Source organism: Propithecus coquereli, unplaced genomic scaffold (genome assembly GCF_000956105.1).
Source record: "Propithecus coquereli isolate 6110/MARCELLA unplaced genomic scaffold, Pcoq_1.0 Scaffold83, whole genome shotgun sequence".
Classification (NCBI taxonomy): Eukaryota; Metazoa; Chordata; class Mammalia; order Primates; family Indriidae; genus Propithecus; species Propithecus coquereli.
In genome coordinates this window covers 6,019,203-6,031,248 of record NW_012154507.1, presented here as the reverse complement: position 1 = coordinate 6,031,248, position 12,046 = coordinate 6,019,203, and the positions used below count along the sequence as shown (strand labels likewise).

The following is a 12,046-nucleotide window of genomic DNA, read 5'->3' as shown; positions in this document are numbered from 1 at the left end:
AAGGGCTGGAAGTGGAGTTAATGATCTATCATGCCTACGTGATGAATCCCCCATAAAAATCCCAAAAGAACAGAGTTTGGAGAGCTTCTGGGTTTATGAACACACACGCATTCTTGGAGGGTGGTGCACCCCAACTCCACAGAGACAGAAGCTCCTGTGTCCAGGACCCTTTCAAACCTTGCCCTATATCTCTCTTCATCTGATTATTTGTTTATATACTTTAAAATATCCTTTGTACTAAGTTGGCAATACTAAGTAAACTGTTTTCCTGGGTTCTGTGAGACACTAGCAAATCATCAGAGTTGTGAGAACCTCTGACTTGTAGCCAAGTCGGACAGAAGTTGTGGGTAGCCTGGAGGCCTACCACTTGTGATTAGCATCTGAAATGGGGACCAGTTTTGTGAGACTGAGCCCTTAACCTCTGGGATCTGATGCTGAATCCTCAGAGATAGTGTCAGAATTGAGTTAAATTGTAGGATACCGAAGTGGTGTCAGAGAATTGCTTACTGTGGGAAAACCCACACATCTGGTGTCAGAAGGGAAGTATTGAGAGCGGTATCAGTATAGAGCAGGAGAAAACAGTTTGATTGTTTTTTTCTATGTACACTTCCCATTTCAAGCTTCCATCCAGTATAATCTTTGAAGTCCTTTAAAGGAACAAATTAAAGTTAAGTCAACTTTGCGTGGCTTCATGAATGCAGGCAGCGCAACTGAAGGAGTGATTTTATGACTAATATCCAGTTTGCCACATGCATGGTCAGTGACAACCTGCCTGTGCTTATTTCGTTGCCTGATGGCTTGCAAGCATTTTGCAACATCAATTTTAAGATGTGTCTCAATTTCAGGATGTCATGAAACTGGAGCTATATCCCTACATTCCATTTAAGTTTGGGGGTCTAGTTTTTATCCTTACTGACAACTGCTGCTTCTTGGAGCTGTCAAGGTATCTGCCTGGACAGACTGTCACTGCAACTCATCGTAAGGTAGGAGACAAGGATGACAGCCAGGGGCTGGACAGGAGGAGCATTCATAATTTCGAAGTCAGAAACCTGAGACCTGCTCACGAGCTGTGAGACCTGGGGCCAACACTTACTTAATGAAGTCCCTACTTCACATATTTAAGATGAGGAAAATAACAGCTTGTGACCTATAATGTTATTGTGAGCATTAAATAAGATACTGTGTGTAAAGTGGTTAGCACAGTTCTGACACATAGCAAGGGCTGAGATTTAATATTAGCAATTATTCTAATTACTACTAGGGTTCTGCACTGTGTTGGACCATCACCTACAGGAGATTGCAATCTAGTTGAGAAAACAAGATAAAACACACAATGTATTTTGAGAGGAAAACCATTGTGAATCAGATGTTCAAATATAAGATATGAGCAACTCTTAAGTTATTAGTTTTGCCCAGTATAGCTCTTTCTGAATCATAAAAAAGATTTTGAATATTCGTGCTACATATTTGTGTGTGGGTGTTGCAGATGAGTAGGGACGGATGGTGCTGGATCTCTTGTTAACAAGCGAGTTTTAGGTATTACTGATTTGCAGTTTCTGCTGCTTACCAGCTAAGCTCCTGTTTGGTATAATAATGACTGTTGCTCAAACAAGTAAAAAGCACACACAAAAAAAGTGACCATGATTCAGTCTGAAAGCCTTTCCTTTGTTTTTATTTAGGGGAGCTAAGACATGAAGAGGCTGTTTCATTTTGTCATAGTAGCCTTTCGCAAAGAATCTCAGTTTTAACCTTTGGAACTTGTCCTGCATTTGAGTAGTGTACATGTAGAGGGCTGTGGCTTAATGGCAAAACATCAGGGTTCATGTTCTTTTCCTACACATGGTTTGCAATGTGACCTTGAACAATTCGTGTAATCTGCTAAGCCTCGATTTTTCATCTATAAAAAGAGGATAATGATTCCTACCTCAGGATTATTGTGAAGATCAAAAGAGAAAATTTGTCTGGGACAAAATAGGAGCACAATAAAAATATTTTTTATAAGCACTGTAATGTCTGTTAAAAAGTGAGAATGATTTTTACAGAAATATGCTATACTTGGTTAAATAGCATCCCCTGAAAGTCATGCCCACCTGGAATCTTAGAATGTGACCTTATTTGGAAATAGAGTATTTGCAGATGTAGTCAAGTTAAAAGGAGGTCATACTAGATTGGGTAGGCCTAATGCAATGACTGGTGAGATGGGAAATTTGGACACAGAGAAGAGAATGCCATGTAAAGCCATACACATGCAGCAGAGAATGCCCTGTGAAAACAGAGGCAGAGATTGGAGTGATAAATCTACAAGCCAAAGGACATCAAGGATCGCCAGAAACTGCCAGACGCTGGGAGAGGAGCATGGAGCAGATTCTCCCTCATAAGCTCCAGTAGGGACCAGCCTTGCTGAGACTTTGGTGTTTTTTGTTTTGTTTTGCTTTGTTTTTTTTATTTCAGAGTATTACAGGAGTACAAATGTTTTGGTTACATGAATTGCTTTTGTGCTACTTGAGTCAAAGTTACCAGTGTGCCCATCATCAAGATAACATGCATTGTACCCATTAGGTATGAATTTACCCATCCCCTCTCACCCCTCCCACCTGCTTGTTCTCCACTGAGTTTTACTACCACATGTGCACATGAGTGTTGATCGCTTAGTTCCAGTTTAATAGTGAGTACCTGTGGCATTTGTTTTTCCATTCTTGTGATACTTTGCTTAGAAGAATGGTCTCCACTTCCATCCAGGTTGTTACAAAGGGTATTAGTTCCCCATTTTTTTATGGCTGAGTACTACTCCATGGTATACACATACCATGACTCCTGCTGATCCTTGCATTTCAAACTTCTAGCCTCTAGCATGAGAGAGATGCCCTTGACGCTCACAGGGCACCAAGTCTGATGTCATGGTGTGCGTATGTACGCCCTACCTGTAGGGAGGGACAGTGAATACCTTTAGCAATAATATAATCTACCCAGCTCTTACAGAGGATTATCCTTCCCATAGTTGCTTTGAGAGGCTTTCAAAGTGGCACAATGATGTTGCTATCATGTGGAAAAATCTTTGGATGTGATCTTCAGAACAAGTGTATGATGGCACGTAAAACCTGACTCTTGACTTTGCAATTTTTTACTCCAAATGGTATTCCCCAGGCTGATCCTCTACCTAGTGTCTAGATGTAGTAATAGATAATTTTTAATTTATTTCCCAAAATTAAATCCACCTACTCAAGTAGTAAAAATTTGCCACTGTTGAGGTGGTCAAAGGAAGGTACCATAGGCAACTCCTAACAGGGAGCTACAAGATGTTCTGAGGAATGACAGAGTCACCAAAGTCAGTGACAGCCTCCCAGTGAAAGATCCTGAAAGGGTACAAGGCTTGGCTGAAGTCATATATATAATATTGTAATTATATAACAAATATAGTTATATTTATTATCATTTATATAATTTATACTTGTAAAATATGCAATATATTAATATTAAGTTGTGCGTGTGCGCATATATATGCCTCCTGCTGTGTTTAGTTAGAGAAATCAGCATGGCTTTAGGCATCTCTGGCACGGTTCCTGAAGCAGAGAGGCGTGCCTACAGAATGACAACAGGCCGGCCTGTGTAGAAAGCTCACCGTGTGCCAGGTACGAAATGATTTGCATGGGGTGTGGCATATAACCCTTGCAACCAGGACTGGGACCGGGGTGAGGCCAGTGAGGTATCTGGGGCACAAAATTAAAGGAAATACCACTCTCAGGCTGAACAGGTGCGAGGTGGACATTTGCATGACCCTGGCAGTGAGAGCCTCCTTCAGTCTAGCTTGCTAAAGTACCTCACTCACCTTACCCTAGTCCCGGACCTGCCAGCCACAATCCTGCGAGGTCAGTGCCATCAACTTCCTTCTTTGCGGATGAGGAAAGAGAGGCTTATGGAGGCTGAGTATCTTGCTTCACTTTCACACAAGTCCTGGGGCAAGGATATGACACCAGGCTATTGGACTCCAAAGCTGAGCCTTGACTGACCGAACCAAACTCTTAGTCAATGCCCTGTCTACAGTTTCGGTTCTTTCTGTCTTTCTTTCCAGGTGTCCAAGGCAGCTGCAGACTTGATGGCCTACTGTGAAGCGCATGCCAAGGAAGATCCCCTTCTGACTCCTGTCCCGGCGTCAGAAAACCCGTTTAGGGAGAAGAAGTTTTTCTGCGCCATCCTTTAAGTCTTCAAGAGGAGCCTGAAGAGCCTCCAGGCTCCTGGGACATTGATGTAGAGTTTTTAGCAAAGTGGGCACCTTTCTGGTCCACGGTATTTGAAGAGAGCGAGGAGAACCATCCTGGAAACTCCAGGCTATGCATGTTTAAAGAACTGGTCCCCTTACGAGAATGCAAGCCGATCCACATCCTGAGCTAAGAGATCTGAATCTGCAGCACTGCCTGGAGGAGGGGAATATACAAAAATAAAATTGGTGTCACTTCTTTTCCGCTATCTCTCCCCCAAAACCTTATGTTTCTGCTTTATATTTAAAAAATAAAAATGAAAACCGACAGCTGTACTGAGCTAAGATGTGTATGACCTTCTTGGAATGAATATTGTCTTTAGAATACCCTTTGATAAGCTGAGTTGTCCAGTGTAACCACGGTTTGGTTTAATGGCATTGATGTTTAGTCTTTGTGCCTTTCTTCTTTTTTCCTTCTCCCCACCCTTCCTCTACCCTTCCCCCTTACAGTAGTGTGGAGATAAGGCTGGACTTGTCTGTAAGATTGAACTCCCAGGAAGAGCCCCCAAAATGTTTAGGGAGATGTTCCCCGTGGTGTATCCTCATGGTAATAACAACGACAAAAAATGCCGGTTGTCTCTGTTCTCTTATCACTATTCCTAACATTTGTACATGATAGCTTTGATTCTGCAAGTACAAGTAAATCATGTGTTGTGACTGGTGCTTTCATATATTTGTGACAATTTTTGAGTAATACTGCATGAAAATGTCCCTATGTTACATCCATTCAGAAGTTTTATTGTTTTGCTAAAAAGTTGGAAAAAGAAATGAGAGGGAAAAGATGCTGGGGAGGGAAAAACTCAGTATTTTGAAAATTGAGGTTACTTCAGAGCCTTAGCCACGCCTAAAATACCTCCTAGGTAAGAGTGGCATAAACGCCTCTTCAGTATATTTTCCAGAATCCACAGCATTTTTTTGGTTGATCCCGGATCCAGGGCAGCACAGCTACCACCCATCAGGAGAGTAAAGGATTCACCATGAGTTGGGAAGTGCTTTTGTCATAGAGTATAAGCAAGTTCCCTCTTTCCCTGAATCATTGAAATTCTAGATTGAAAGAACACTTTCTGTACTCTCAAGAAATCCATGGCCCTCCTTTATTCAAGTATCAGGAGAAATAAATCCATAGCTCCAGAGAAGGTGACCCAGTCTTAGAACCCTGGCTGTTCGCCCACCCAGGAGGACCCCCACTAGCCGCTCTCTGGGCAGCAGATGTGGAGTCCACAGCTGGCTCCACCGGAAGGGGTTCTGGCTCTTTTTCTCCACTGAAATGGTCTTGGATTTTCACTCATCAAAAATGTTAATAGAATCTTTTCTTTGTTTTTGTTCTCCATCTTGTTTGTTAGAGTCTCTCAGTCTTTATTTACAACTCCCTGCAGATAGAGCTCTCTCTTGCCAAGACATGATATTGAGAGTGATTTTTCATGCAGCTGGAGCCTCCATCAGTAATGTCAGGCCCCGAAAGCTTTTATCACTTTTTCTGTGTCATCCCCAAAGAGGGCCTCTCTTACATTGTGTTTGCTTTCAAATCCCAAAAGACCATTTCCCGATTAATTTTATTCTCCTCTCAGTCCTTTCCATTCTTTCTCCTATTTAAAAAACAAAAACAGAAGTACGAAAAGAGAGGGGAAAAAAAGATAAAAAGACTTAATATGCCAAGGACAGATTTTGAAACAGACGTGGTCAATGTTTTCCTCACCTCCTTTATGGGCATGCTGGGGAGAGAATAAGTACTTCCAATTAAAGCTCACGCCTGGGATGGGAGAGAAGAGGATACTGAAACATTTGTGAAATGTATGAATATACTTCTGTAACCAGATGCTTCTGTTCTTCTGTTCAAATTTTGGAATTTTGTTATAGTCAGTGAAATACTGATAAATATTTAGCGGGAAAAACCTGGCAAAGAACTTATTAAACTATAGTATTTTACAACTAGCTTAGTAATACTGTGCAATCAGCTAAAACCATATCACATTTTTAAAATGAGCCAAAATATGAATATGTCGTCACATGAAAACAAGTGTGAATAAAGCGCTCTTAGGTGGTGATTCAGGCATCATTAGAAGGCCCAGATGATGTTCATAATCCACAGCATTTCTTTTTCTCAGAAGGACTATATTTTCATGTAAATCTAGATCTTTGGAGCAATTTAGATGGAAGTAAAATTTTTAGAAAGCACCATGATATAGATCTGGTAATTAAAAGTTAAGGAAATCCCAAACTGCATGTCACCACGTTTATAAAAGGAGAGAGGAGGCAGAAAACACATAGCCCATCTAAAATTAAATCCAAGGAAAATGTTCTGGACTTTTTATAATTCCATGTCTTACAGTATGGAATTAGAATACCAAAATCTTTATATAAGTTTTGGCTTCTTGGTAATTGTACTTATTCAGGGGAAAAAGTCTTTTGATTACTTATGCCACTAAAGAGCTTAATTCTTTTAGAAATTCAACAATCATTTTCACCAGCACAATTTTATCTTAAAGGGTAACTAATAAAATACATCTTAATTATTTAAGAAGGTCCTGGTCTCTATAGAGAACATATTGGTTAGTAACAAAAACCTGCCATGGAACTAGTTAATAAGCAGTAACAATAAACTTCATATTTAGAATGCAAACTCTATAAGGAAAAAAAATCTTACATCATCCTCAATATTAACTCCAGTTTAAAAATTATTTTTTTTTCAATTTGAAACCAAGCACTATTTAATTTAAATCAGAGAATGCAAATTAGTACTTTGATCTGAATCTGAATTTGCTAATAATATTTGAAAGAGATTGCCTACCAAGGAAAAATTAAACCATAAAAACTATTTCTCCATACACTCATACTCACATAAAAACTATTTCTCCATACACTCATACATAAGGAATTTTGGGAAAATAAAGCATGCTATCTTAAGGGATTTTTATACTTTTTCTTTCTTTTTAAATATTTGTTTCTAGCTGCTCCTGGCAATGATGAATTGTTAACTTATATATTAATGTTTCACAGCCCAAGAATTGCTCACCTTTTCCCTATACAAGATCTATGGTGTGTGTATTTCGAAGAGAGGAAAAAACAGAAATGTTAAAGCAAGAAAACCTGAATGTGATGTGCACGTTTTCATCCCCCATGGACAATGTGTTTGTTTTAATAAATGGAATTTTCAGATTCATTTCATATGCAAATTCATTGTGAAGGCGGTGGACCACCTCACCATTGATTCCCTGGTTAATCTGAGAAGGATCTCATGATACAAATGGATGGGGAAATGGGAAGCCATTGATTTTCTTTAGGATTTTGTTAATAGAGATGTCCTAAGGGTCTTTAAAAGCCTTTCTCCATGGGTCTTGCATCTCAGATACAGCCCTTGGGGACAGAGAAAGATGGGGACTGGTGGGGGGGCGGTAGGATCAAGGGCTCCAGCAGGTTGGGCCATGCAGAAAGATGAGCTGTATTTACACTTTAACTTGCGATGGGTATGCCACAGGGGGATTTTTCCTTTATGAAAAAAAATGAACACAGAAAGTCCTGTTCTCCATAAGCTATTCACGATTTAAAAGGAGTATAGGAGAAGATAAATCCTTAGAACTCCAGTTTAGCTGCTCCTTGAAGATTTTAGTCAAAAAAGACTTCCAAAATGTCCCTCAAGGCCGGGCGCAGTGGCTCACGCCTATAATCCTAGCACTCTGGGAGGCCAAGGTGGGCAGCTTGTTTGAGCTCAGGAGTTCAAGACCAGCTTGAGCAAGAGCAGACCCCGTCTCTACTAAAAAAAATAGAAAGAAATTAGCTGGACAACTATATATATATATATATATGTGTGTATATATATATATATACATATATATATATAAAATATTAGCCGGGCATGGTGGCGCATGCCTGTAGTCCCAGCTACTTGAGAGGCTAAGGCAGTAGGATCACTTGAGCCCAGGAGTTTGAGGTTGCTGTGAGCTAGGCTGACGCCATGGCACTCTAGCCCGGGCAACAGAGTGAGACCCTGTCTCAAAAAAAAAAAGAAAGAAAAAAACAAAATGTCCCTCAAATTATGCTAATTGTAGTAAAAAAAAAAAAACAAAAACCAAGCACAGGATATCCCAGGGCTTGTGCCACCAACAGCAGCATCTTTCAACCACAGATGAAGGTGCCGCTTGGTACCAGTGCTCCATCGACACTACTGTTTCTCAGACTGTGGGCCATGGACCACCAGCTTTGGAATGACTTGGAGCGCCTCTTTTAAAGGCAGTTCTTGGGCCCCCCACTAACTCAGAATCTCTGGTGGTCACTACTCAGGACATGCATTCTGTTGCATGCTATCATCCGAGGACCACTACTTTAAGTACTTATGACAGCTTGCTTTGCATACTGCCAAAGGAAAGGCACAGACAAACCGTAAGTATGCCTGCTCGTATGCCCATGGCCGCAGGCAGTGGCTGCCTGGGTGTGCCATGTAACCCGTGGGTGAGAATCTAGCCAGCTCCTAGACAGGGGACTCTGTGAGGAAGGCGCGGGTGGGTTTGACTCTGCTCCTGTCAGTCGTGGCCCTGTGGGAGGACGGCCTCCAGCTCTCATTCGTTAATAAGCTGGTCACATTGTAGACGGTGCTGACAATGACAGAGGGAATTGGAGCTGGATCAGCTCCAATCCACAAATTGCAAATAATTTGCCAAGGGAAATCCCTTTCCCTTCGGTTCTGCCCCAAATCTACATTTTTTTCTATTTAGAACCAGGAGACACAGGCAGAGTTTATTTTAATGAAGGGGGCTGTGGGCTCCCAGGCCTTTCCTGGCTGAGAACTACTACTGTTTCTCCATGTCAATAATAAGAAAAGCCAGGAAGGGGGTGTTGCATCTCCAACCCGAGGTGACAGACGGTACCTGGTGACCTCGGGTCGTACTGTGCGCAAGCAAGAGCCCATTTGGCTTGAGCTAGAGACCCAGAACTGGGCCCCAGAGTTCCTGTGTTCTCTTGGAGAAGCCCTCTAACCTCTCCATGCCATAAAGTGGGACAAGAGTATCTGATTCATTTGTCTGACAAAGTGGTCGAAATCGAAAGAGAGCAGGTATTGGGCATCACGAACGAAGAACTGAGAAAGAATCATTAGACACTACTTGACAGCAACCTTCTGAAGAGAGGAAAACACTAGTCAGCTCCTTCTCACCTCCTTGCCTCCCGACTCACCTGCTTCCTAGCTCCCTGGTGCGGATCCTCGGTGCCTCATGTCTGAGTTCCCGCCACACCCGCTGTCATGGTCACTCTGACTCTCACCACCTCCCGCCCCTGGCCATCCCTCACCCCTGCATATTCATCCATCAGGACTTCTCTGGCTGTAAGTGGCCAATAACCAACGAGCCCACAGATGGGCTCAAGCCTGGCTTCAAGCCTGGCTGGATGCAGTGCTCAGATGCTGTCATCAGGTGTCACCCTCATGCCATGGCCTTGCTTTCCTCTGCGCTGGTTCAGTGCTCAGACTCTTGCCCTGCAGCGGCAGGAGTGTCAGCAGTTCCCGGCTTGCATCTCACCAGTCCAGCAATCGCGGAGGAAAGCTAAGTCCCTGGCTGTATCCCTGCAACACTTCCCAAGGCTCTTATTGCTGGATCTGGTCCCCGTGCCCACCACCCCTGGACCTGGGAATAGAGGTAGAGTTACTGTGGCCCCATGGGCAGAACAGTGGCTCTGGGGAATCTGAAGTCCTTTTACTAGAGGATGAGGGATAGAAGAATAAAGGCAAGAAACAGCTTCTCGTCTTCCAAACCCTCTGTTCTAGCTCGCCCCGTCCCCTTCACTGCCCTGTGACTATATCCCACCTCCACACCTTGGCTTATGACGTTACCTACTCTGGGATGTCATCACTCAACTCCTTGAGCAACTAAATCTTGCTCATTTTTCAAGGCCAAGTTTGAATTCCATGTTGTCGATGAATGACTTCAGGGAATAAGCATCTCTTTCCTCTCTCGACTCCTGTTGCCCTTGTTAGCACCTTGAAACCGTTCAGTATTTTACTGTGCTTGAGGCCTTTGTGCTAGGGTAGACGGCATGGTGCCTGCCTTCCCCAGCTTGTGGGTTTATGGGGGAAGTAAACAAGGAAACAGTTACCAAAGTGGAATCCTCTAAGGCATATATTTACCCCTGTCTCTCACTCACTCACATACACTGATAATAATCATGACGATGACAACAGCACCCACAGCCATAAAGTGAACACTTATTAAGCACTTAACTATGTGCCAGGCACAATGGTAAACCTCGTATAGACAGCATTTCGTTTAATTCTCACAATAACTCTATGACATGGATGTTATTTAATCTCCTGTAGCAGACAGCTTTTGTGCCTCGTGACGCATCCATGACCCCATTCTGATTTCAGCCACAGCTGCAGTGAGATTTCTTTGCAAGCTCATTCTTCCCAGAGGAAATTAGTGCCCCCTGGGGCACTCCTCAGCCACTGAGGATGAGAGCCTGGAGAGGCGTCTCAGGCTCCCCCACTTCAGAGGGATAATTCTGGGTGCATTTTATATGGTTTCTCTGAGGGTCCCTAACAGGATTGAGCCTCAATCGCCCACAACAGTAACCAGCTCAAGAACATGCCATGTTGTTTATCCCTCCCTGAATCTGCCTCATTCTCTCTCTTCCTGCATTTCTGCTTTCTGGGATCGCCTCACCACCACCCCTAATCATCTACCTGCATCCAAGTCCTTGACTCAGGCACTGCTTTGGGAGGAACTCGAATTAACTCACCCCCATTTTATAGATAAGGAATTTGAGATTTGAAAAGGTTGATGTTTCCCCAAATTCTCACTGCTGTAAAGTGGCAGATCAAGGATACAAACCTAGATCTGCCTCTATTCCAAAGATTTAACTCCTAATGCTATCTCGTAATGTAAATTGAATGCAAGTAGGTAAGAGGGAGTTAGAATGAAAGTTCTGAATCTGCTCTTATTTGTAGAATAAGCAGATTGTTTGTCAACTTGAAATCTCTGAATTACTTCCCTGGAATGAAGAAATCAGTGAGCTCTTTCTTTTCGATACTTACCTTTTCTTCACTGTGGCCATTTGGTGCCTAGAAAGTGTCAGCAGTAGCTTCCAGGTTCGCCTTGCACAGAAAATATTTCCTGGAATTGAGGAATCTGTGCAAGGAAAACCAAGAAGAATGATTATAACAGGGAAGGTTCTGAGTGTTTATTTTTCTTCAGGACTTAAAGAAAGAAAAATATCTTCCTTTTCCACCGACTATTCTAACAACTGCTTCTCTGTCGTCTCGGAGCCCAGTGCCCCTCCAAGTGTCAGAGGCAGGGTCATCTGAGTGGCGGCTGAGGTTTCCTGTGGCTTCACTGTCCAAGACATGATTTGAGAAAAGGATCAAGAAAGAATCTCAGGACAAAGGCCCTTGCAAATGCAGTTTTAAGGACTCACCCAGAGCTTCTTTAGGAAAAAAGTGTGATGCTCCTTCCTGTCCCCACCCCCACCCCATGTCCTGTCCTTACTCCAGGAATATGCAGTATCCAACTCAAATGTGTGACAGAATCCCAGCACAGATCCACAGATGCTGCCGCACACTCGTGCATTTGCATATGCGCACACACAAGGGAAAGCTGTTCCAGAATGCTTGTGAAAGCAAACTGTCATTCTGAGAAGGGGACTGGCACAATGTACTGGCACATCCCATCACCAAAAAATTACTACTCCCAGCTGTGGGTCATCTTGGTTTACTTTATAACAGCAGTTCTCAAAGCATGTTCCAAGAACTCTTGAGCGTCTTTGAGACCCTTGCAGGGGATCCACAGGGTCGAAATTATTTTCATAGTA

At 42.7% G+C, this 12,046-nt stretch overlaps 1 protein-coding gene across 2 annotated transcripts in view; it reads left to right on the top strand.

Moving 5' to 3' along the window:
* GNG2 (guanine nucleotide binding protein (G protein), gamma 2) overlaps nt 1-4,924 on the top strand; it is a 96,917-nt gene extending 91,993 nt beyond the window's left edge. For both annotated transcript variants that reach the window (XM_012663812.1, XM_012663811.1), the window contains one exon: nt 4,070-4,924. In XM_012663812.1, coding sequence (XP_012519266.1) covers nt 4,070-4,198 — 129 coding nt within the window. In that variant the 3' untranslated portion in view covers nt 4,199-4,924. The remainder of the gene's footprint in view (nt 1-4,069) is intronic.
* Nucleotides 4,925-12,046: the final 7,122 nt, after the last annotated feature.